At 44.9% G+C, this 26,254-nt stretch overlaps 1 protein-coding gene across 1 annotated transcript in view; it reads left to right on the top strand.

Moving 5' to 3' along the window:
* The window catches only part of LOC8030299 (POU domain, class 4, transcription factor 3), a 49,906-nt gene extending 29,539 nt beyond the window's left edge, over positions 1-20,367 (top strand). Inside the window, exons 3-5 of the mRNA XM_040501297.1 lie at positions 14,885-14,965; positions 17,827-17,952; positions 19,513-20,367. Coding sequence (XP_040357231.1) covers positions 14,885-14,965; positions 17,827-17,952; positions 19,513-20,367 — 1,062 coding nt within the window. The remainder of the gene's footprint in view (positions 1-14,884; positions 14,966-17,826; positions 17,953-19,512) is intronic.
* Positions 20,368-26,254: the final 5,887 nt, after the last annotated feature.

Genomic DNA, 26,254 nt, shown 5'->3' with positions numbered 1-26,254 from the left:
TGCATCCACTGAAAATTTGTTGATACGAATAATCCAAAATCAAACGAATAATGAAATTAAAAATATCGATTTAAGTCACGACAAACTTCTAGAAAACGTCCGATATATCCTATGAAGGTGCAGAATAAGAACCAGAGTACTTAAGAACGCTTAAAAATAGCCTAGATACATCTGTAAAATAAAAACGCCAGATTGAATCAAATTAAACGAACATCGATAACTATGCTGTAACGTGGGGTAAACTTATAGCGGTTAATTTTGGTGTCCAGTTTGGCACGCAACGTATTATTCTCCAGAATATCGAGGAAACTAAAGAAAGGGGTGGACAACGAGGCGCACATGACCGCGTGCCTGGCGGAGTCATACTTCTTTTCAGCGAAGTCCAGACGGAGCTGACGCAACGAGGTAAGGTGACCAATCAGGCAGCATCAAAATTGCAACCCACCGAGCCTTTTCGGATTATGATAAGTTTAGCGATGATAAAACACGTACAGAAACATGACAAACACCATGATTGTGCGTTTTTGATCCTGTCTGATGGGTCCCATCAGCTCGTGGCGTTGGCTCTGTCTGGACTTAAGGTGAAACCAAGGATAGCAGAACTTGGTGAAACGAAGTATTAACGGCGAGATGTTTTGGTGGCGAACGTCTATGGTTTCCTCTCGTGACGTCATTACCTATTGAACAACAAGTTGGATGGGGTTTGTAATTACCATGCTGGAAGCTTGAAATCATTGCGCTCTGATACCAACAATGCCAGCACAAAATCGAAGTTCTTAAATTACTCTTATTTCTGCCGATGGGAAACCCTTTGCTGACGTTATTATAAGCATTCGGCCAATCGTGGAAGGCCGACCACAGCGACGCTTTTGATCGTGCACGTCGCCAACAGGAAGAGGGCTTCTATCTAGGTTAGTAGTAAAGGAAGATGTCTTCAATATAGTTGATAGTCCAGCGGATGTCTATTTTCGTGTTTATTAATGCCGGTTCTCACATGCAGTGAAGCGCTGATGTAGCACTGCTCATGTGTCATCAGCTACTTATCGTCTGCCATGAGCAACCGTTTTGACGGTGTGACACAAAGCTGGTGAGCACTCACGTCCGCACGCGCTTTGCGCGAGGTCAGCGCTATGCTTGTAGCGCTCCGCTGCGTGTGTGAACAGGTCTTTAGAGTTCAGCTTCCACCACCTAAGAATATGAACCAACTAGCTCAGCTCCAACCGGTAGAAGTACAGCAGCGCACGCGGCCGCCACGCGGAGGGACGGAGGGTTCGAACTACGACCGATCCGGTTATGTCTTTTAAAATTCTGTGCTCTCCTGGAAAGTTCCAGTTCATTCTAGGCTGCCACCGTGTGGTATGGGCTAGAACATTCCTAAACTGACCGCGCGCACAAAAGCAGCGGTGTCTGTGTAATCTGGGACAGATTATACCTTCCGTTGCACATGCAAGATGTATGGTACTTCTTTGGCTTTTAGTTTAAAGGCACAAGGTCGCCTCATTAAACGTTTGTTTTAAGCTCTGCTTTCATCTGCGCGCCTGCCATGTGAAACCATGTGCGATGACGTCACATGGCTTGCACGCGCCGTCATCGCATTATACTGGTGGTCGCCATTTGTTCTAGCCGAGAAAAGTAAATCTGTTGTTAAGAAATGTGTACCGCTGAAGGTACGCACTCAGCAGCAAGGCCACCGAAATGGGAGCTAATGTGACGGTAGTGCGAGTCATGTATTGGTTTGGCATACTTGACTGGCTTTCTAAGTTATCTATAAAAAAAAGTTAATTTCTGACCTGCACGCACAACTGACCGTCACATGAAGTTCTTTCTTCATCTCAAGTAAAAATACAACGCAAGAATATTGCAAAAGCTACATAAAAAATGAGATTGATAATGCATCTTTCGAAGAGAGACGGCTCCGGTTCAAATTGATTTCCCTAGCATGTGTAATTTGTGTCGTCAATACGTTTATGTTTTATTTAATGTTTGTTTGTTTTTTGGGTGAACATCCATGAACTGGATCTAATTAGATTAAATAGTCTTGGCTAAACTTATTTTATTACCCAGTACCAATTTCGAGTTAGATGAAGTCAGAAAAAAAAAACAAAAACATGATCACACGAGTGCAGCTACTTTGCACTCCAGCACTTTTCTTCGAGTATTCAAATTGCGCATCCTTGCTCCTAACACCGTGCGTTTTAAGCGGTTTTCGAGACCCCCAAAAGGGCACGTAAGAGTGCTTACGCTGAACAGTGCAATTAAGCTCGCTTAAAAATTGTACAGGTACCACCGTTGGAACACCATACACGGGACACTGGGGTAACACTGGTATAATGTAACACGAAGCAAATTGTAATCGAAGGGGAGACGGCAGAGTTTCGGAACTTTGACTTCAACATTTTGCTCACCGCAACGATGTAGCAAAGGCTACATTAACCTTTAGTTATAGTTCGATAACTATAGTTATTGAATCCTAATTTAAATTTACCGTTGGCTCCTCCACAATTCGATTCAACATTTCACAAGAGGCACGAACGAGTAGCCTCTGCACTTGCTGTGGGAAGGGCAAGGAACGCGCTCATCCAGCATTCGTTTTAAGTATATTCCCTCCAGAAACGGGGGGCGTGGCGAATTCCTAGCATCTTATTATAAACCCCCAGCCAATGAGACTCACACCAGCCGATAAGAATACAAAAAAAAATCATAAAGTAAAAAAAAAAAAAAAAAAAAAAAAAAGCGCGTGCCTACAACGTAGACAGTGTACTTTCCGGTGTTTAGTATTATGTCAAATGCCGGCGGACTTTTTTTTGTTTTTATTTATTTCCAGAACACCGATGCATTTCGGTGAATTGTCTCGTGCAGACGCTAAAGACGGCTTTTATCGACGAAAAAAAAAAAAAAAATCGCCAATAGAAACGAACAATCAGGACGAGAAAATGTGCAACTTTTATTTACATCTGAAACACAATGTTTTCCGCACTTCGTAATTGCATCATATGCGTGCATACATTCCAGGGTTCGCATCAGTCATTCCCGCCTGCTCCTTCCTTTGGGTGTAGCACGATTGCCCCGCGTGCGGAATCCCTGTCGTAAAAGTGCAGCGTCTTCAACACCATGTTTCAAAAACCCCGCCTTCAATGACCCCGTCCTCACTGTCCCCATCCCACGATCCTCTTCGCGCTCCAAGCCCAGCATTGTTCCATATCTTAACCTAGTATATCGAAGTTCTACAAAGGGTATTTTCAGTGAAAGGAACACAATAAGGTTAACTGCATAAACTTGCATCTCCAGCGATGCACTCGGTTGTGATGGAGGAAGCTCAGACTATTTGCCTAGACGGATAGAAATATTTTTAGAATGAAACTGCTGTTTGGTGTTGTAATAAATATTGCGCCTTGATTTGCGAGTCAGCATTTTTGACAGAACCCACCTCGTCCGAACTAGCTTTGAATCCGCGCGTGCTTCAGAGCCGACGAAAGCTTTTGTTCACTATGCTTAGTGATGAAAGCTGAAACTTTAAATGTTTTGCCAGTGACTGGTATTTCTTCTTTTCACTTGTAACGTCGCAAGACAACATAAATCTTTATCGAGTTATTCTTTAACTAAGTACTGGAGACGGCATGATTACGTTACACAAGCTCGCTTGCTAACTTACTGTCTTTGATTTAAAAGCAGAATGCCCCGCCGTCATGTGGAGTGTTAAGCCACCTGACACGGGAGACGCGCATCATGGGCTTCTGAAACCGGGGTTTTGAAAGCGGGACAAAAAGGGCGGGGTGTTTACCGTGGGGCATTCAACACGGGGCTTTTGACATCAGGTATTTTCGTGCAGTACCCCTCCCTTTTGACGCCGCGCAATTCCGAGGACGTGCGCTCTACGTTTGCGCTAGACACGGGAAGTACCAAAATATTCAAAGAGGCTCGTTAGAGTACTGACCAGTCTGGTGAATGTAGTTTCCAAAGCAGCACAGGGTCAACAACGGGCAAGATAAAGACAACCACAATATTGTGTACAAAACGCACACAAAAAACACCAAAACAACCTATAAAAAAAGTGAAATACGCAGCCGACGCTACGAGCTGATAGAACCAATCAGACAGACCGTCGAAAGCGCATCGTCATGCTGTTCTTCATGTTTCTGTATGTCTTCTTTTATCGCTGAACCGATCACAAACAAGAAAAGACCCAGTGACTTGCGCTTTTTACGCTGTTTGATTGGTCCGATTTCCTCGTAGCGTCGGCAGCGTCTCGGCTGCAGAGAAACAGCGATGTCACCCCCCTCTCCAACGGCACGCTTCAACCCAAACAATACAAAAAAAAAAAAAACACTTAAAACTACCCAACTATACTTCGTTTCAACTTCGGTCCGAGCGCGGCCGATTTTATGAGCCGAAGGGCCAATCAAACATCGCAGAAAGCGCAGCGTCATGGCGTGCTCTCTGCGCTTGATAAGAGTAGCCGGCGGAGGAGCACGCTCAGAGACGGCGAACGTCGGCTGGTCCTATTAACTGCAGAGAGCAGGCCATGACGTTGTGCCTCTTTCGCTGTTTGTTTGGCCCTTCGGGTCAACGTCGGCCGCGCTCGGACCGAACCTCAAACGAAGTATAGGGTCCACAAAGGAGGGTGCGCAATCTATACTCGGCGACAACTTTTCTTGGCAATGCAGTGGAAGGTACAGTCTCCGGCAATATGAAAGACCCACTGGGAGCGCGTGGCCGAGGCGGTGGCTGGCAGGGGCGCTGCGAGCGCTCCGGACAATTCCATTCTGCTTCGAGGGCAGGACGCTCACTCGGGGCTCAGCACAATCTGATAAGCGTGTTTCGCTTTAGCTGAGCCCGAGTGGGTGTCCTTTCCTCGAAGCAGAATGGAATTGCCCGGAGCGCTCGAAGCGCCCCCGCCAGCCACCGCCTCGGCCAAGCGCTCCGAGTGGGTCTTTCATATTGCCGGAGACTGTACGTCCCGCGTCCCCTCTCCCATTTTGAGTGTACGAAGGCTCTCCTCCTCTCCCCGGAAATGGGGGAGGAGGAGAGCCTGCGTACACTCCGAATGGGAGAGGGGACGCGGGACGTAGGCTTCCACTGCATTGCCAAGAAAAGTTGTCGCCGAGTATAGAAGAGGGCACAATGCGGCCAAATTTTGGGGGAGGTAAACTGAAGATCAAAGTAACCATCACTGACTAAAAAAACACATCGCGATTACTAAGAGACCTTGTATGACCTATGCCGACATTCAACACAAAGCGACGACAGTAAGAAAAAAAGGAAAAGGAAAAAGAAAGAGCGAGTCTTACAAACGTCTGCATAAAACATTTTCGGTAGAAAAAAAAAAAAAGAAAAACAGTCTGGCGCTTGTACGAAAAAGTTTAAAATGGCATTTTTCGGTGTGAAACGATTTTTTTTTCTTTTCGACACCGGCGGATGTTTATTGGCGTTTTTTCGGTTAAAACCGGAAAGTATACGCCCTTATAGTGAGCTCAGCATTTCTTACGTTGCTGGCAATTCACGCATTACTTCACGCATTGGAGCGCGATAATGTTTACTCACCTCTGTCGCGCACTACGTGAGTAAACAGAATGGAGATAGGGGACCAGGCGTGCGTGGAACAAGCGTTTCCGTGCGGCCACATTAAAAAGCACGGACGCACCAAGAAGCTGAACACACACCCTGTTAACATTTTGGAGAACTACGGGTAATAACTAAAACCTTATGTTCGAAACATTAAAAAAAAAGAATACGAAGATAAGCTTTACAGAAAATAAACCACCGAATTCATGGACTGATCTGTTCAGTTAGAACGGGTCGCTTACGATTTTAGTGAGTTTTACTGCCTTGGGTGAGATCTCAAATGACTCACCACGATTCGATATTCTAATGGAGCACTGCGAGACAGTGTAATACGACGAAAGAATTTACGGTGTGAGCAATTTACTCTTTTTGGTGTAACGTGCCATTACGCGTAGTACAAAATATGCTACTAATGGACATTATAAAGAAATTCTGAATAAATTATCTTTTTAAAGTGAATGTGCACTTCCAACGCAGCTTGTTGTAAACTGAAAGACCCCGTGTCCCGATAAGTTTAACTCTATGCCTTTAAAGATTTTTTAACTAATATTGTCGGGTATTTTTTCACCCCAAGACGGAGATTGTTTGAACACCCCTAAAATATAACGTTACCTTATCAATACCACTTAAAAAAGGGAGATACATAAAATTTAAAGTTGCAAAGCAAAAAAGTCATTTCTTTAGGACTTTCCAAATGTCACTAAAAGGTAACAGCAATACGCCAACGTAACCTCTATCATTGTCGTTCTGTGGCTCGCTATTTGCTTTTTTCATTTGTTTTCATACAGTCGCGGAAAGCAAAAAAAGGGTAACATTGAACGTTTAATCTTGCCACACTTTCTCCGCGAATAAAAATAAAACAAAGAAAACCTAACAAACATTACAGCTATAACACTAAGTTATTTTTATGTTCAGGTATTTTTGTTGTAATTTTAATGGATCCTCGAGTGCGTTACGATGAGCTTTTAAGCTCCTTAGAAGGCTCGCTAAATTCTTCCCTAAAATATTTCAACCCTTTCAGCACATTAGGGGCTTTGCAAAAACGTCCGCTAGTTTTGTGCCCGTTCTGTTCCCATCGCTCTTAGCAGGTCGCTTTATTTTTGTAAGGGGTGCTGAAACATGCGCTTCTCCCTTTTTTCTATATGTTTTCTTTATGTTTCCTCTTTTGTTTTGTACGCTCAAGAATAAACGTCGAGATACGTGAACAGTTTGAGAAGACGCTTACCAAAAATACTACGAGTTGCCATATTTTGCATTTAGGAGAAAAAGCAAGTAAAACTTTTTGAGGGTACGCTTGAGTCGAGGTTGTTGCCTTCATGTGTTGTGTGTTGCCAATGTGCAAAAGTGATTTACATGATATGAAAATGTATGTTCCTAGCGAAATTCGTACTTTACGGGTTGTTAGAGCGATTTCCGTTGTTCAAATCAGATGTCAGAGTGGAAAAAGGGGAATCGAACATCTGCGTTCACGTATATGTTAACTGTCGCTCGAACACGCGGTGACGCAAATCATGACGCTACAGGTACAACGTGAAACGACAAAAATCAGAGTAAATTAAATTAACCACATTTTATAGAGTTTTAGTCGGGGAATGTCGATACATATTCACCGTTAATAAAAACTAAACTACGGTGCTGGCTTATACAAAAAACAAAACAAAAAACACAGAGATTTATGGAAAGTAAAGGCCTGTTCACACTCTTGCAATCTCTTAGAACTTGGTGTCTTAAAACCACTTACAATGAGAAGACACACTGGCGCCATCTATTGGGTAGCAGTGTAAACTTGGCGGTCCGGCATATTTTCTATTTCACTCGCGCGTTATCCTTCTTTTCTTGGCTTGAGAAACTTTTGTCAACGTTATAAACCAGCCTTTCTTATAGGCATTACGCACATTTGACCTCGAAAATCCCGCAAAACCTTCGCTCTTGTGAAAGGCAGTTCGAGGGTCACCGCATAGATGGCGCCAGAGTGCCAGAGTGTTCTCTCGTCCTAAGAAATTTTAATAGGTTTCAACAGGTCTCGTCTCTCTCGGTCGTTCTCAGTTGCAAGAGTGTGAACGGGCCTTAACTATCAGTGAAGATACAACAGAGGTTAATCTAAAGAAAATGACAATTTTTGGGGGCATAATATTTCGCAAAAAGTTGCAAAATCTAAATTTCAGGAAACAAATGCGGGCAAATATTTCGCGGTATGAAGTTATTACACTATGAAATCGGTACCATGAGGTGATATGTAAGTGTGATTAATGTTCCGTGACATTTTTCAAATTGAGAAACTCGCGAATATGATGTCCTCGCAAAAACTAAGTCTTTGTGCCGAATCAACTTTTTAATATATTTAAAAACAGTGAACATAGACAGACCACTCATGGGAATTAGTCATGCCACAAAACGCACCTCAACCTGATTTGGTGGTGTACAATAAAAAATAAAATAAAAAAACTCCGCTTCTGGGTAGGTGCATCAAAGAAAGATGGCTGCCCACGCTAGGAAAGGCTCTTGGATTTTAGAGACGTTTTTTAGATGCTACAAAAATATGCGAAAACTCACATCCATTGTTTTGAATTAAGGTACGAAAGTCACACAGAAAATCCGGTTTAGTAAATATTGTATGAGCCTAGGAACAAAACAACTTGGAGGACGCTCAAGATTTGCCTTTAAGAGTGGAACGCGATAGCGTTATCGGAAAATCGTTCGCGAAGCCCTCTCATATAGACCCGCGCTCGTGCCGAAGCCGTGCAAGCGTGTGTCCCTGGCGTAGTCGGCAGCGTCACGTGTCGCGTAACGTCACGCGTGACGTCATACGAGTGACCTCACGTGTAGCGTTACACGTGACAAATGAACAGCCACGTTTCTGAGACACGAGCTCCTTAACACTGTCGCGTTAAAGACATAGAGTACGCCCGTGTTTCCTTCACTGTGGGATCGCGACAAATTCGGCGGAAGGTCATAAAACTGCCCGAAAACATTAACAAAAAAGAATTTAACTTTTTTGTGGTGGGGTCGATGGAAACAAGTCCAGGTCGCAGCTCAAAGCCCTTGTTTTGAGAAGCTGCGCTCTAAGAAACAGGCTCACATTAGCCATCAGGAACGGATAGTCCTGATGTTACACGTTTCTTTTTTTTCTTTTTTACGCGCGTCACAGAAAATCCAGCGTCGGCGTCGGTGGGACTGGAAAATCCTGATTGGACGATAGGGTCATAACGTTGCAGCCACATGTAAAGTCACACGTGTGATGTCACGTCACTTGATCCCGCGCGGAAATTTAAAACAACCCACAACGCTCACGTGCGACGTCACGTGACGTAACGCGTATGACGTCACTCGGGACATCATGTGACGCCACGTGGCACGTGTCGCTACCAACTAGACCACGTACATATGCTTGCACGGCTCGGGGACGAACGCGGGTTTATATGAGAAGGCTTTGAGGACGGAGCTCGACAGCGCCGTCGCGTTCCACTTTTAAAGCAACTTGAACAAAATGTGAAATACACTCGACGTGTTCAAAAATAGGCTGAATATGATCCACAATATCCGTGAATGACAATCGGCCGTTTGTATTTTGAGCCTGATGTCTGAATTGTTCGTTAAAAACGGGCCACCCTGGCAAGCACTCGGACAGCGGCCAGCGGAGAGCACGTGACATCTGGCGCGATGGTGACGTAAATTGTCTCGGGACGAGCGAAGCTGCGCCGAGGCTGACGTCGAAAGGATGTCCTACCCATTTCAGCCACCAAGGCGGCCGAAGCATGCCAGCAATCGGGTCACCGTAACTAACCCCAATGCTGCTTTATACGAATTATGAGTGACGGGTTAATCTCACACTCACCGGGTTAACTCGCCTCTCACCGGGTTAACCAGGTGAGAGGTGAGTTCCTCCTTCCCCTCTTCCCTCGTGGTGGCCATAGAGCTGTCGGGACGACGTCAGGTTGAAGGCATGTATAGTTCTAGGCGAGACAGTTACCGTCACTACCTGTCAAGGTTTCTAAACGGGCATTACAAACCAGGCTTGAGCGTCATCCAACAGCTGCTCTTTGCTAATCGTTCAGTTCGTTTTAAAATTCCTTTTAGGGTGTTTTTCAGCAAGAGATTGTTGTGTCTGATGTGATACTTCTCCCTTGAACACGATAAGATAAAAAAATAATCGCTGAAATTTTGTTGTAGTATCCCTAAAGGCGAAGCTTAAGTGACCTCCAAGTCTTTTTGTGGTGGTTGAGTGTGATGGCCCAGCTTATTCACGTTGATTATATCAAGAGTAATCAGATAAATTTTCCTTATCAACTTTGATGATCACTATTTCTGCATTGAAATTGAAAAGCTTGTATCAGCGAAAAGTCGGAGGGGGGGAGGGGGGGATAGTCAGGACATATTTTAGAGCTTCGGCGGCACGAAGGGTAGCAAAGTTTGGAAAGCACTGCGGTACGATACATTATAATTTGTTAAAAATTAGATGGTGTTTGAACTAATGAACAATTCTTGATTAATTGACTGCGGGCGCACTTTTCATAAAAAAAAAAAAAACTGCGTCCAAATTGAAAATAAACTTGTGTGCTAATGTTTCTCGCCTCTTGCACAGCCGACAATTGTTAGACCACGGTACACGTAACGCCTTCTCAGACATCTACACCTTGACCGAAAATGTACTGCTGTTCGATTTTAAAAGTATCGATTATTTAGATAGGAAACACATAATTTACGCGCGAAAACTCCTTATTGTGCATTGCCATGAGAAAAAGCGATTCTGCAGAGAGGTCGTGGCAAAATGCTCCAAAAGCTTCTCGATTGTCTATCTATTTTTAATTTTTTATTCACAGATGTGAGGTGCTTGTACGAGAATCATGCCCCCCCCCCCCCAAAAAAAAAAAAAAAAGAAAAAAAAAGTAGACATACAACAAAAACACTAGACAAGCGCTGCGATTCCCGAAGAAAGAAACAACCTCGCGGGCGATTTGGTGCAGAATGCGGTCGGGGTAAACACATAATAAAGCTGAAGTAAAAGAAAAAAAAAAGAAAGTACAGCGACCTTTATGTTTACAGTTCTAAAATGGATGAGAACCGAACGTTTCAATTGGTTTAGAATACGTTAAACAGTAGTAGCGGGGAAACTGAACTGGTAGATAGGTAACGTGACGTCAGATCACGTGACATCAATTTCCTGCCCATATTTATTGGGAAAACTAAATTCGCGTACAAGTCACATGACATCGATTTTACCGCTAACTTTAGGGGAAACTTAACTACTGCATAGGTCTCGTCACGTCACGTCATGTGACATTCATTCCTCCGCCAAATTTTGCAGGAAACTTAACGGGTTTTGTGTTATGCGGGAAAGTGAATTTACAGTCCTTTTCTTTTTTATAGTGTAATGATAGGTGGATTTCACGATAAATTTGTTGGACTGGCGGAGAACTAAGAATCAAAATCACCGCGGTAAACAAAACAAAAACACAATTCGTAGCCCGAGGAGTTCGCTAAGGTCCCTAAAACTAAGAAAACACCCTATTTTAAAACTACGCCAAAAACATCAGGCGAAATGCGCCAATAGATGACACGAACGGCGATAGGACGAACGACAAAAAAGCCGGCTGAACTTCGCCAGTATTCTTCAACTGGTCTATAAGCATCCCTCGGGGCGTTTAGCGATCGATGAAGCCCGGAAACGCAAATAATACCTTTCCCCTTTGTCGGAGGATCGGCGCAAACCTATTTCCGAGCGCGCGTTTTGTTCCGAACAATAGCTGCTCTCGTTGAAAAACAACTCGAAGCGTGAATTCTACCCCGTCCTTTAGTTGGGCGCCTATTTTCGCTCGCCTCACATTCTCCGAGCGTACGGGGAAAGAAAAAACGGAGTTTGATCGTGTTTTACAAAATCTACGTGAAGCGTGCCACTGTAGTGGGTGACACTTTAAACACGGTAGATCTTGTCTAGCACAGATTCCGTCGTCACTGTGAGGCAGCCAGTAAGGTTCCATTTCCATTTAGCCGCACTCTATATATAAATAAGAAATCCCTTAATATGGTTGGACAGATATATGGCTTTACATGACCTAGAAGGAACATCCATGGCGAAGACGGTGGCTCAGTATGCTGTTGTTTTTTGTTTTTGTTTTTGTTTCTCATATTGAAGGAAAGACACAGACACGACCGTCTCGCGACCGAGTCGGCCCAAACAAGCTACCCCCGGTTTTTCTTCTTCCCCACTGTTTTAGGATCAAAAGTATGTCTTAAAAGACTACCGTTGTAGAGAAAAGTGCTCACTCGGGGCGTGAATTAGAGCGGAGAAATGTTGTCGTCGCCAATTTGTGTTTGAGTAAAACGAGGAAACGTCTGTTTTGTCTCTCCTAAGTAACTTTTCTTGATTTCAAGCGTTTATAGTAAAAGCCTACTGCTTTAGCAAAATACCAGTTCAAGCCTGAAACGGCCCAATATAATTGACGACGTACGCGTTTTTTACCGAGTCGACGCGCTAGTCCAAACAAATTGAAAGAAAACAAGTTTGCTGGGGTCAATGACCGCAATCAATGAGATTACCGTCTTAGCCAATAAAAACGCAGAAAATCTGATAGTGAAGCAAGTAGCCCGAGCATGATAAGCCCCGCACTTCGTTCATTAGACTGTCGACAACTTCAGAAATCCTCGAGAGGACAATAATTGCGCTGTAAGCTACCAATTGTCGCTTTAGAGCTTCAGCACAAACATCCCTGAGGCTCAAATAAAACATTGTGGCAGTGAGAAACTTTAAAACCCTCGACATTCTCTTCCGCAAATCCCTTGTCACGCGGATCCGGCGACACAATCGCTTCTGGTGTCCCCTTAAATGCCTTAGCCGAAAAATGTATGTCTTTTCTGTCTGTGTAGCGGCTTCTCCGGAAAACACTTGGTGTAACCGCCGTCTTCGGGAAATGTGCCGCTGGGGGACAATTCCTCTCGTTGACGCCGTTCGACCCCTTTCCACCGTCGTCCTCTCCCCCACGCCCCAGTCGAGTTAACGAGGAAGGATCGGTGCGCGATATTTGGCACGACGCCTATTCCGAACAGACCTCTCGCCAAATTAGCTGAGCGTCAAGAAGAATACCGGGAACGACTGGGAACGTAGGTACGCGCCCTGCACGCGCTCGCCTTAGAAATATAACATACTTGAAGTAAATACCCAAAATAGGGCGCCAGTGAACGCGCTTGCAAAGCGTCATTTTTTATAGATTTCTTCTTTAGAAATGTTACAACTACAGGTGGCAGTACGCGCAGCGAGAGGAACTACACTCGGACACGGTTTTTTTGTGCCTTGGTAATTTAGAAAAAGGTGTAGAATATCCCAGTTACTCTGGCAAACTTAACTGAAGTTACTCTATACCGCGGTTACTAGGCTATAGTCCTAGACAGAATTGTCTAGCTATGTAGTCAAAGCTATAGGTGCACGCGCGCTTGCGCACCTTGAGCGCCCATCAACGCTGTGCACGCGCACTTTTCACCACCTTTGGAATAGGTGTCCGAGAGTATAGACACTTTACATGCGCGCCAGCTTACAGCCGCCATTGCTGACCTTCTCTTGTCTTACCGAGATACTAAGTCGCCAAAGAGGGCGTTGAAGAGCTTCCACATAAGCCTATGGCTGTGGAGCAGGACGCAGTAGAATCTAAAATGGCAATAACTAGTCTTGCTGCGGTAGCGATGAAGTGATGTAAACAGAATAAGAGGAAACATAAACTGAAGGTCGGTAATGGCGGCGCCCAAGCACAGCTGCTGCAAAGCGTATTCACTGGCGGCCATAGCTGTGTGCGCGGCTGCTGAGCGCGTGCCGAATGCGAGCGTCAGCCGTCCTTGTGCTATCGCACAATCAAGATCGCCATTCTTTGCCGGCTATTAATGTGAGCTCGTCCTGAGCATGCGCTCTAAACATCGCCAAGAAATATGGCGTCCATTGAAGGTTAGGTTAGTGTGGTAGCTGCGGTTAATCGTTACTGCAATTAAAGGTGACCGTGTAACGGGGATTAGACTTGCATAGAGCGCCGCTGGTTCCGACTCATAGACTACTTTTATAAGTTCGTCACCGCGCGCGTTGAATTCTGGGAACCTGGTGACCAGGAGCGGAGCGCGCATGGATTTTGCTTCTCACCGATTCCCGCAGTGCATAATGTGGCATTACGTCGCGATCAGGCGTTTCGAGTTTTGGAATACTGTAAAACCCTTAATGTTCGCGAGCCCTAAATTTTCGCGAATTTCACGAATTGAAGAAATCGCGAAATTTAGGGGCGCGCGAAAATATCGGTCCTTAAGATTTTTAATGCAGGCGTCTGGAATTCGCGAAATTTAGTGGTCGCGACTATGTCATCTGTGACCGATTCGCGAAAAATAGGGGCCGCGAAAATAAAGGGTTTTACAGTAACTTATAAGTTTAATGTCCACGTCTGACCCGGAAACGTCCGCTAATATTAATAATAAATTCAAAATGACACGACATCGCAAAAAACGCGGGGCGTAAATTATTAATGCGTAAAATGCTTTTACACGAACTTAAAAAAAAAAAAAAAGAAAAGTGCCCGCCTGCGCATTTCTTCGCTAGATTTAGAGGGAAACTCGAGGTCATGTGCCATTAGAATATCAGGTGACACCAGGACTTGACACCGTGGTGTTACGTCACGTGACCACATCTTGTAACGTATATTATTACTTGACGCCAATTTCCTATGACGTCTCGTGATGCCTTAGTGTGTCGTTTTACATTTTCCTGTGTGTTTTGTTTTTCTTTTTTCTTTAATAATGAAAACGATTTTCATAATTATACTTTTCTTGGTTTCGAAGTACTAGGAATAAATAATTCATGACGCTTAAACACGAACCAAGTATTACGATTGAAATTACACGAGTTATTTTTCACAAACCCCGGATAATTTTATTCTAAATTTCCTTCCGTACTTACTCAATATCTTTTTTCTTTTTTTTTTCTTGCAAACGAACGGTCACTTGTACTTGACGCTTCGTATATTATAAAGAAAGCTTCTTTTCGCAAACCTTCCAAGGCAGAAATACCCATCCACATTAAACAGATCGTCGGAACGTCGCCATCACGTCGCAGTGACGCAAGTGACTTCACGAGGTGGAGAAGGTTAATCCATATTCCCATCACCAGCCCGTTTGTCATAATTCACCAATCTATTCAAACAAATAAAAAATTCATCGCTTTGGGAAGCAGCGGCTGACACGAACACCGAATACAAATGCCAAAAGCACCTCAAAACAAAACGCAAACGTTATTGTCCTTTCTGTTACCTCTTTAGGATCATTTTTAGTCATTTTTGTTTGTTGTGTTTTATTGCAGGGCCAGAAAACGAACGGAGAATTCATGGTAAAAACAGAGGCAGACTCGTGGACGTCACGGAAACTCCAACTCATGGACGAGGTGAGGCTGCTCTGTAAAGCTGGCTTTCCTTCTGGAGCGCCCCCATAAAGGAAAAGCCCCTTTACGGAAGCTTCCCTAAAAATGCGTTGTTGCTCTTGCGCGCGCACGCCCGAGCACGCCACGTGCATGCCTGGGCCATTCTATAGACGTCAAATACATCAATAAAAAAAAGGGGGAGGGGGTGGCGGGGGGAACTTGTTTTGTTTACACAGCGAATCGTCGGGATGCCTTTTAGCTTTGTCTACACTGGTCCACACTGTAGATGAGAAATTTGGCCTGTGCAGTACGGCTTCTAACCCGGTTGTCTCTGGCATGGATGAGGCAGTAGTGGTTAAAATATCAACTTCCGGTACAAAGTTCTACGGACCTCAAAATATGCGTAAAAACCAAGAAATGCTGCGAGTAATGACATAATCGACACAAGCCGCGCATACTGCAGGACACTTCAAAACGCAAAAACTTCCACTTTTCAATGCTGCATTAGTTTTTTTCTGCTGACGTAGACTTTGAGGGTGTCCCCAGCGTTTTCACTTACATAACATCCCCATCCCACCATTAAAATGAAACACGCTTCTCGAATTTCTTTTTATTACAATACTGACACTCTTACCTCTTTCGCGGTCGAGTTTTCTTCCAATAAAACGTGCTCCACTAGTCGTTTTTTTTTAAATCATTCTCTGCTTTATGGAGCGAAGCCGGCGTTGTCTGTAACCATCTGTAGCAGCGAAACGGAAGTGCAATTCCCACTGGGCAGAAAATTGTTTCGTCACGGAAGCCGGCGGGGCGCTCAAGGTCAAAGGCGACGCGCCTCTGAGATAAAACACAAAGAAAAGCAGAGCAACGCAGATGCATCGTCATGGAAGCCGTGGAGCCGGCGGGGTTCACGCGCATGCGCACTGAGGGAGCGTGATGTCACCGCCGTGTGCGATAGGAATACGTGGCGCTCTGCTTGTAGGAATGCGCTGCGTGTAGGAATGCCTTTCGCATTCTTACACGTAAGCAGTCTTAAGTGTCTTCCTGTAATTTTTTTTTCACTGTTTTTCACTCGACGTCCGAGCGCAGCCGACGCTACAGTGCAATAAATAAATAAAGCAGCACCAAAAGTGCTTCCTCGTGGCGCTAACCATTTTTGTGACTCTTTTCACTATCAACGGCTGAATCAATCACGCACAAAAAATAATCCAGGATCACGGTACATTCCCCACGCGTGTTTAGGTTATCCGGTGACAGTAAAATGGACAAATAGGACGAACGCCGTGATGGTGCACTCTTAACACTGCTTGATCGGCTTATCCAGTCGTGGCGTCGGCTAATGCGCAGCTTTAATCCCCGCCGTACATGCACGGCGGTGACCATGAAAGGGTATATGAACAAACGTCCAATAATCTGGCGTCTCGTGAACGCGTGTAAGGCTTGACGAACAGCCTTCTAGACGACTTATGAGGGGCCCTCAAGAACTCATTGACAGCCTAAAGCAGGCGTCACACTGCGTATACACCGAACAAAAAACAGTCTGCATACAGATTTGAACGTGAGACAACTCGAGATTCGTGCTTAGAATGCTGCATGGCAATGAGTTCATGGAGAAAACTTCGCAGTGGCATTCGAACCACGGATATCGCGGTGATTCGTGTCTTCAGACTGTCTTTTGTATGATGTATGAGCAGTGCGACCCCGGCTTAAGAATCGCAGAGCATGATACTAGAAACAGCACACGCACACACACACGCACACACACAAAATAAGAGTTCATCGTCCGCTAACGTCTTCGGCGTTCCGCCTGCTTTTCCCCTCGCCACGCGAAAACGCAGCGAATGCGCGCTTGCGACCCATTTCCGCAGAAGGCGTCCGCTATTAAATTGCAAGCGCTCCCCGTGCTTTGAGATGGGTCCTCTCGCATACAATCCAGGCTCTCTATTGGGAAGCCGCAGCCACAGCGACACTCGCGTTCGCTCGTGCTTTTCGCCAGCGTTTCAACGAGCAACCGCCAGGAGCGCGACAACTAACAGCGTGGCACCCAGGCATTTGTGACGTCATTTTTCGTCACTTCGAGCCCGCGCTTTCGGTTCAGGGGCAGAACACGACGCTAAACGCACCGGTCGGAGACGCATTCGAGGAACCGTGTACCCAAAGCGTCATCACTATGGGTGATTCACGCAGTGGCGCCTATTTCGCGTCTGCGTCGTCGACAGCGCGTCTTGCTGTTTCTCACAGCGAGCGCGACGCTACGCGAAGTGCAAATTCGTCTGCTCCTTGCACAGAGGTTGCGATGATGTCAGAACGCCGAGCTCTTATTGGCTGATTGAGAAAATAGTGGGTAGACCTTGAGGCATCTAGCATTGAGGTGTACCCATTCTCCTTTCGATCAAAGCCAATCAGAGCTCGTCGTCGTTATGACGTCACCGCAACTCCTGCGCAAGAAGCAGACGACGCCAAAACGGACGCATCTGCAGCTTTGCGGCGTGTTTCGTCTAAGCTCGGGGCGGGTCGGGGATCAATTAACGATGACGTCAGGCGCAGGCATTGACTTCTAGGTGGTATTGCTATGCAAGTTCGTCTGCTTCTTGAAAGATAGTGCGTAGACCTCAAGGCAGCTTGTTTTGAGGTTTATCCACTATCCTTCAAACAGAGCCAATAAGAGCTCGGTGTCGTTCTGACGTCACCACAACCCATTTAAAAGAAGCAGACGAACTTGCATTCCGCATAGCTCTTTTATCACAACGTCGGTTTCCACCAAGAGGCATTGATGAGAACGTTTTTTTTTTTTTTTAGTTCTTCCTATTAGCTTTGGCTAGCGTTGTATTATGTTTCCAAGTGTCACCGTTAACGTTACGTCCTTATGTTTTTCTTTTTTTCTGCAGGCCATGCCCGAGGCAGAAGCCCACAATCGGCGTTGGCGCTGTCTAGCAGCGGCACCCAGGTTTCACTACGCGGACATGTCTCCGGGGCCCGAGGATCCGGACAACCGGTATCGCATGCAGAACCTGGTAAGAGCGCTGCCCCTACCCTTCCAATAAGAAGCAGCACTGTGCGATCTCATCTAAGCAGTACGCAACGCGCTACGAATATGCGTGTAGTGCCCGGCGTCTTTTATTGCATTTGATTTTAAATCGACAGACGTTTATGTATGTTATTTAATTTAGCCTGTTAGGTATTTACTCCATACAGTGTCAATTTTATTATTTTGGTGTACATTCAAAAAGCTGACTTCGTCACTAATAAACGAAAAGGTGAACATATCAAAATTTACTAAATATATCTTCAAAACAGGTGAAACCGCGATAATACAGGGAAGCTATCTCTTACTGACCACTTGCGCTACATGATTAATATATATATATATTAGGCCGTAAAAAAACGGTGCAGAACTTTTTTTCGCAATCATCACGGAAGTTATATTTATTACTTAATGTTTTTAGATTCAATGTTTGATTCAAAACATTGTGGGCTACTTCTTTTCATTTATGTTAAACATAAAAAAGACGTTGCAATAAAACGTTAATCTAGAAATGAGTTTTGCCGCCGCAATACTCGTCAATGTGTGTATGTATGTGGTGCCCTCCAACCTGGTTAGGCTCCAGACTAGCTCAAAATTTACGTAAATCGAAAGTTATATACCTGCAGTCCCAACTCAAAACGACGTGTTCACGCTTAGGCCGGTTAGCCTCGAACGAATCTTTAGCCTCCTTGACACAATATTGCGTATACACGAGAGTTGTCGAATAAATAGACGGGTCTTCAATGATAAATGCAGACTGACACCTCTTTTTATAAGATACCAAGCGTAAGCTCTTCACTCTGTATTCTTGAAATCCAATGACAAAAAGGTAAATTTCATGAAGTATTTTTTTTCCATAAATACCTAATACGAAGAAAACTACCAAAAGTAAGGACAAACGCAAAATTTCCCTGGTTTCGGGTATCTATCAGGAACCTTACCGGATTGCGCAGCCGTATACTTTGCTTGCAATGACGTCACATGAGCGGCCATTGTTGTGGCCTTGCTGCTTGAGCGGGTGCATCCTCCGTAGCATACAATTCCCCACACCGAATGTCTTTATCTCGGCAAGAACCATCACAACAGAGCATGGTGTGGTGACGTGAAATACAAGCCGTGTATTAATTTATTGTCACTGACAACCTAAGAAAGGAATGGCTCGACTTATCATGATCCCACGCGTCGTAATTCGCTCTTCGGCGTTCTGACCGGCTAATGCCGCAAACACGTTTGCTTCGATGCAATAATAAGAGGCATGGGGCTTGTCACACCTTCCGTTTTTAAACTGTTTGGGAGTATACAGGGAGCTAGTGTGCCAAAACATGGCTTTGAAAAATCGGAATGCAAGGAACGTCAATCAAAGGGAAACATAGAAAACGCCCATGGACGGCGCGATGACGAGGCTGTCAGGCGCGAGCAGTCATTGGTTGAGGGGAAACAAAAGAGCGCCTCTTGCGGGTAAACAGACGTCCGAGGTGCGCAAGTAGCTGACGAACTTTTGTGTCGTATGGATCAAATAATTTCCGCACACTTTTTGTTCTCCCACCAGGGCAACTTCTTCCCTGGCCTGGACGAAGCCGGCCTGATGGGCCGCGCCGAGGCCTTGGTGGACATCAGCAAGCACTCTCCGCCCACGGGCGCCGCCCTGCCCATCAAGCACGACATGATGTACCACGCCATGGGCCCGCCGGGCCCCGGGCCGGGCGGGCCGCCCAACCCGCGGGGTGCCGGACCCCCTCACCACCAGATGGCCCACCACCCTTCCACCATGGACGGTATAGATCTTCTCGACCCGCTCTGTCCTTCTTCGCTGCCGGGACCCCTGACTATGAACGGACCGCCGCCGGACCAAGGGCCCCATCAGATCCCCTTGTACGGCATGGGCGGCTTCGGCGGCTCCGCCGTCCACGACTCGGACTCGGACCCGCGGGAGCTGGAGGCCTTCGCCGAGAGGTTCAAGCAGCGACGGATCAAGCTGGGCGTGACGCAGGCCGACGTGGGCCGCGCGCTGGCCAACCTCAAGCTCCCGGGCGTCGGATCCCTGTCCCAGAGCACCATCTGCCGCTTCGAGAGCCTCACGTTGTCCCACAACAACATGGTGGCCCTCAAGCCTATCCTGGGTGCCTGGCTGGAGGCCGCCGAGGCACAGGCCAAGAACAAGCGCGGCGACTCGGACCTGCCCGGAGTGCTTCCGGCCGGCGAGAAGAAGCGCAAGCGGACGTCCATCGCGGCGCCCGAGAAGCGCTCCCTCGAGGCCTACTTCGCGGTGCAGCCGAGGCCATCGGGCGAGAAGATCGCCGCCATCGCTGAGAAGCTGGACCTCAAGAAGAACGTCGTCCGCGTCTGGTTCTGCAATCAGCGCCAGAAGCAGAAGAGGATGAAGTACTCGGCCGTGCAGCACTAGCCTCCACGTCGTCGTCTCTTCGTTTGCGGAGTGTCGACGTTGTCCCGTCGTGTCCGGTCTCGAAGACTGAGCACGCCTTCGACGTGTCCTACCTCTCACACGACAAGACCTCGACCGGAGGACGTCGGTCAAGGTCATCCGGTCTTCGCAGTTGTGACGTCGTTGCAATGTGCGTTCGCTGCGGTTCGGGTCTGGGGTGCGGGCCGGTGGACCGTGTGCTGTGAGTGGCTAGAGAACACGTCCGCAACTTGAAGGATTGAACGGGCTTCGACCCGACAAATGATCGTGGTTTTGGAAAGAGAACCGTCGGTGTGAAACTCCTGGAAATGTTGCGGCCGCGTCCTTCTTCTGTTCTTCCTGACGTAACAACGCTAGGCCCACGTCGACTCGTAACGTGTCTATAGTCTAGTCAAACTTGTTTCAGCGGTTTGATTGAGTGAGAAAACATAAGTGCAACTATGTTCGAAATTCCAATATAAAAAAAAACTTTTTTTTTTTACAGGTGAGGGATTGAGTTTAGGGATTGAGTTCTCAAAGCGAGGAATCGCGTGAATCTCAGGTTTAGGTATGTAACGCTGTGTGCGTTTGGCGTCTAGCTGGAAAAGCAATTCTTGTGTTGGGCCAGTGGTCAACACTTAACAAATACCATTTAAAGGAGGTGAATCAATTATCGGTTTCGAAAAGCTGGATTACGCAAAGCGCGAAAAAAAAAGTATAATATCAGCGACCGTGTTCAAAGGCACTCAAACAGAATAATACGATTAGAACCACTATATTATTAATGGGCGAAAATTGAATGTTTAAAAACCGCAATGATTTGTATAAAAAATAGTAAATATTAGACACGAACCAAAAAGAATGAAAACAAACCCAAAATTAAGAACGCAAGATGTGTTGCCATGTATACAAACATTCCACTGGAACTTTATATACATGTTGCTTTGAACATTCCTCCGAACGCACAAAGTCTGCTGCTTAATTTGAAAAAGCTAATTTTAATCATTACGATAGTTAACTCACAAAATCCAGTAAGGTGTTAACAGACTGTATTTGCTTTTCAATAGTCATAATGGGAATGAAACCATCAACGCCGATCACGCAAACAAGACGCTGTTATGTTCGACAGAAATAACTCAATTAACGGTACTGAGCTGTCGGTATCTTAAACGACATTGAGGGTTTTCTTCAGCAGACACATGAAGTCTTTAGGATGTTTTAACAACAAGTATCCCTCATTTTGTTTTTTTTACTTGCCGCGTCCCCGCCCATAATTATACTAAGCGCTACGTTTTGCAAACAACATCATATAGTTAAAACGGACTAAATTAATAAAAAAAAAGTGCTAGACAAAGACACAAAAATATTATACGTCACTAACGCGCGAAAAGGTGGTCACAAATGTACGTCACCATAACCGAAATGCGCGAAGACGTAAAGTGTGCGTGGTACCTTCGTTAAAATAAATGTTGTCAATACGTTTTCACATCAACAACAGCAGCAGCGGCCATGAATGTCAGAAACATATCAAACTCATATTGATAGAGACAACGGAGTTAAGTAGTTTACTGTCCAATTGCCCAGCTGTCATTTGATATATTCCAGAAAGTATATAAGGCTAAGAAGAAGGAGAGATGCAAATTCCGTAATTAAACGTTGTTTTCAAGTGGTGCATTTAATCTGGTTTAAACTTAACCGATCATCAACTTCGTGTGATTGAAAGTTATTTGGTGCAAAACAAATCCTAAAGAACCATCCGCTTTATGCATAGTTTTGTGCATAGTGATGATTGAATTAACACAAATTGGGGAACTTGACATTGCTGCTTACTAAAATAACTGGCATGGAGTATTACAGCTCGCAAAACAAACACGGGGGACTGGAACACCAGAAGCAGTTATTTTCTTCGTGACTTTAATTTAAATTCGGAAAGTCGGTTTATATCACCATCAACTGACAAAAGTTAACAAAAGTAAAGTTTTGATATTACTACTAACTAGAGTTATTCACATAAATTTACTTAACGCCTCATGGTCTCTTAACTCATGTTGGCTCGTGCGGCGATATGCGTATTTCGGCTCACATGGACTCACGAGCGAAACCGGAATTTTTTTGTCCGGGCAGTTATGAATACCCCGAAAATATAAGCGTGATTTAAGGTATCCCCCAAAACTTCTATTCCTATTGTGATTGTCAGTGTTGACTCACAAACAGTACTTCTCCCGAATACATCAAATTGTATAGCTTCATAAAAAAAAAAAAATCTCCGTCCTTAAAAATTGCATTTTAACTTGTCGTATTTTCTTTTCTTCTGACACCGTCATTCCATGAATTTTCTAGAAGGCTAATTTTACCGCATTTATTTTTTATAATTTAGTAATTCATACTTTATCTTTTCTTGTGGCTTCTTTTCTTGACTTTTTAACACATCCACCTAGTATCAACAGAAGAAAAAAAAATGTTGCGCCAACATCTTTCCCATCTAGTCATTTTCCGCGAAATGTGACGTGTTTCTTTCTTTTTTTTTTAGCTTACCCGAAAACTAGGTTTGTTTTCTAACCCTACGCTAACACGTGCTAATTTTTCTTAATAATTTTATATAAATCACTTCTAATCACCAACAATTCTATCAAGACTTTTCAATTAAAGTACATGACCCGAAGAAAAATGCATTTTTTTTCCGATTTGAAAGAACTTGGTTATCAAGTCAGAGACAAAACGTCTCTGCATAAACACCAGTGTTAACATTGTCACTCCCCATCACAATTTCGTTTTACCCATCGTCTAAGGCCAAGAGCTGCGCAACACGGTTATCAACGGTAACTTGACACGGACAATTTTGACTTTCACGAGGGGGAAAGAGAAACAAAAACGAGCAAAGTCATCCGAAGGTGCAATTTCGTCTCAGTCTGTACAGTGTATACTTTACGTGAAACCATCGTGAGGAGTGCTTGAAAGGGATTGTATACCGAGTCGATGATTTTTTCTTTTTTTTTGTCGCCAGCTTCCGCGACACCTGTACCATATTCAAATGAAAGACACTAAGCCGCTGACAAAAGAAACAGAATAAAAAAACCATATGATTGCGCAATTTTTCGCCGCGAACTCTCGCGAAAACGCGAGACTACACAACGCCATTCGTTGGTTCACCCGTGAACGAGCCGTGATTGACAGAAGACAGATGTTTGATAAAAGCAAGAAACGTGGTTGAAATTCCTTGTAAATATAGACGTCGCAAAGATGAAGAAAAGAAAACGCGCTGGTGTGAAGCTCATTAAATGTTTTATGCTCTGTGATTTCGATCTTTGTCTGTTTTGGGCATCCTTTCGCTACTGCATTAGAGCATAGTCTCCTATGTAGTGACAAAGCTTGGCAGATCGCCACGAGAAGCGGCCGCCGAAATGAAAAAGGTGGAGCGGCAGACAACGGATGAGAGGAGAGCCACGTGACTGGCGCCCCACTGCGGCGAGACGCCGAAACACACTTCTCCCGAGCGAACAAGTGCGTTTCGGGTCCTCGCCGCTGCAAAAGCTGCGCGCTGAGGTCCAGGTTCCCCGAGAAATGGCTCTCTGACGCTCTCTGCTACCAGATCCTCGCGATCTAAATCTGCGGCCGGGCACTCTATGGCTCCGTCGTCGAACTGCCAGGCTTTGTGACTATAGAGGAGGCTATGTTTAGAGTCACTGAAAGCGTAAGAGACGCAGGGTGTGGCTTGGCGCGCTTCTTACGTCGCGATTGGTTCTTTGGCGCTCTTATCGAACGATGTCGTAATTTGATTGGCTATGAAGCGATGCCGCTCGCCACTCCATTCTTTTCTTACGTGTTGTCTGTGACCGCAGAAAACCACTGATCGACTAAATAAACGAGCGACTTCCTAAGCAACCGCACCCTTCTGATTAAGTAATTCGTTGATTTTCTGCTAATTCGTTTGGATATTTTGTCAGTAATACCGAAAAGAACGGATCGCTTTTTGAGGTTATATTTCCGCAAGAAAACGCTACTCGTATAATATGGGAAGATGAAACAATAAAAAAAAACTCAAATTATCTATCCGCAGATTATAAAAAAGGGTATTTTGAAAATCTCAAGCAGATAATGTTCATTCGAGTTTTTAGTAATATTCCTTAATAGCGTTTAATTTTTGTTTCCTGCTTGTTTTTTCTTCCTTGTCGACCGCAGAGTGCATGATATCTAGAAACCTGTAAAAATGAATGAAAAGCGATTCCAACGTATCTTTTTATTTCCAAGGTCTTACGGGAAACTCCGAACTCATAAGCATATAGTCCACCTACCGAATTGGTCAATTCCCAAATATTCCTAGCTCCAGACATACGCAAACGAAACAAAACAGTTCCAGCACAAAAACAACCATCCCCAATCGGCCACCCAAGACACACTAAACATCTAAACAGCTCAGCCCTACTCTCCTACACCGTCCATAAAAACATGAAGGGGGGAGGGGGGTGAGCTTCATTCAATCCCCACCATTCAAATCTCCAAACGCGTGTAGGTAGGTATACACCGGCACCATTCAAAGATGGATTCCTCCCTTCTCCCTTTTTCCAATTTTTTTCCTCTCTCCCCGACCATCCAAATTGCCATTACAACACAATTACATTTGCAGTTCGCTTCATGCCGTCGGGGGGACCAGTAACATCATCATCAGCACCATCCAAACAAAAACAGAAAAAAAAAATAGTACGTGGGGGAAAGAACCTAGGGAATCGGGTCGTTTATTCCCATGCTTTTTCTGGCCTCCTTTTCTTTTCCCTTTTTTATTTTATTTGTTTTTGTTTAATTCCCTCGGAGAGATGGGTGCGACACGCGTCGGCGTCGGCAGTCTTTACTTGAGTGGGGAGGGTTACTCCGGGTAACTAATCAAGTTACTCTAATCTCCTTGAGTACTGTTCAGCGAAACGAGGCTATAGGTGTAGCACTCTCCGCATCCGGATGTCGGTGAACGGTGACTCTTTATGGACGAAAATAACGTGGGAAAATTTGATAAACGAAACAGAAAAAAAAAAGAAAGACGCACACAACGAGATTTGTTTCTGACTGGTGTTCGCGATCATAATGCTTATAAGTACGCGCTTGCGTGTACGTTTGTTAGATGAGTACGTGTCGTTGACAAATTGTCTCTTCTCCTATAGCTCGGCGAAAACCGTAGGTCTTTTTTTATTTTTGTTTTGTCTGAATCGGAACGAGACGTGGGCTTACTAATTGCTGGCTATATAATAATGTCTGAGAATTTCGGATCTGATTAGCGGTTTGATGGACTGCGCAGACCGAAAATTGCTCGTAAGAAATTTTTCATAATCATCGTTGCAATTTGCCGAGTTGACAATGAAGACGCTATAGTTACTGGGAACTTTAAAACGCAGGTTCTGGCTTATGATGTTCACGTGTATGGCTTCGTAATTCCTTCTTCGCTGTTATTTTTTGTTGATGCTGCATTCTCGTTGGCTCAGGAGCAATAGTACGATAATCTTCTCACGCCATGCATTTATTAGGCTTTGTAAGACTGTAGCAGGCCAGTTTAATATGGGCGAGTTTTAGAATAGGAGGTCCCAAAGCTTTAGGTGCCACAAACAGCTCGGGGCATCGCAATGGGCATGCTGAGAAGTTCTGCGCATGCTCAGTGGGACGCCCCAAGCTGTTTGGGGCACCCGAAGCTGTGGGGCCCCTTATTCTAAAACTCGTTATTTTCCACACAAAAGCCAGATAAACGAAGACCTACTCAACTCGCTGGAACTTTAGTGCTTCCTTCATATTTTTATAGAGATTTTGTTTTCTTTCAGATCAAAGTTTATTGGTACGTTAAAGTTCGTTTCACAAATGAGGCTTCGACCGAGCTGTTTTTCGTCCCACGTTCAAATGACGCGAACAAAAA

The sequence above is a fragment of the Ixodes scapularis genome, unplaced genomic scaffold (assembly GCF_016920785.2).
Source record: "Ixodes scapularis isolate PalLabHiFi unplaced genomic scaffold, ASM1692078v2 PGA_scaffold13__105_contigs__length_92229423, whole genome shotgun sequence".
NCBI classification, from domain to species: Eukaryota; Metazoa; Arthropoda; class Arachnida; order Ixodida; family Ixodidae; genus Ixodes; species Ixodes scapularis.
The sequence above is the reverse complement of the archived record's forward strand: the minus strand, read 5'-3'. Positions and strand labels throughout refer to the sequence as shown.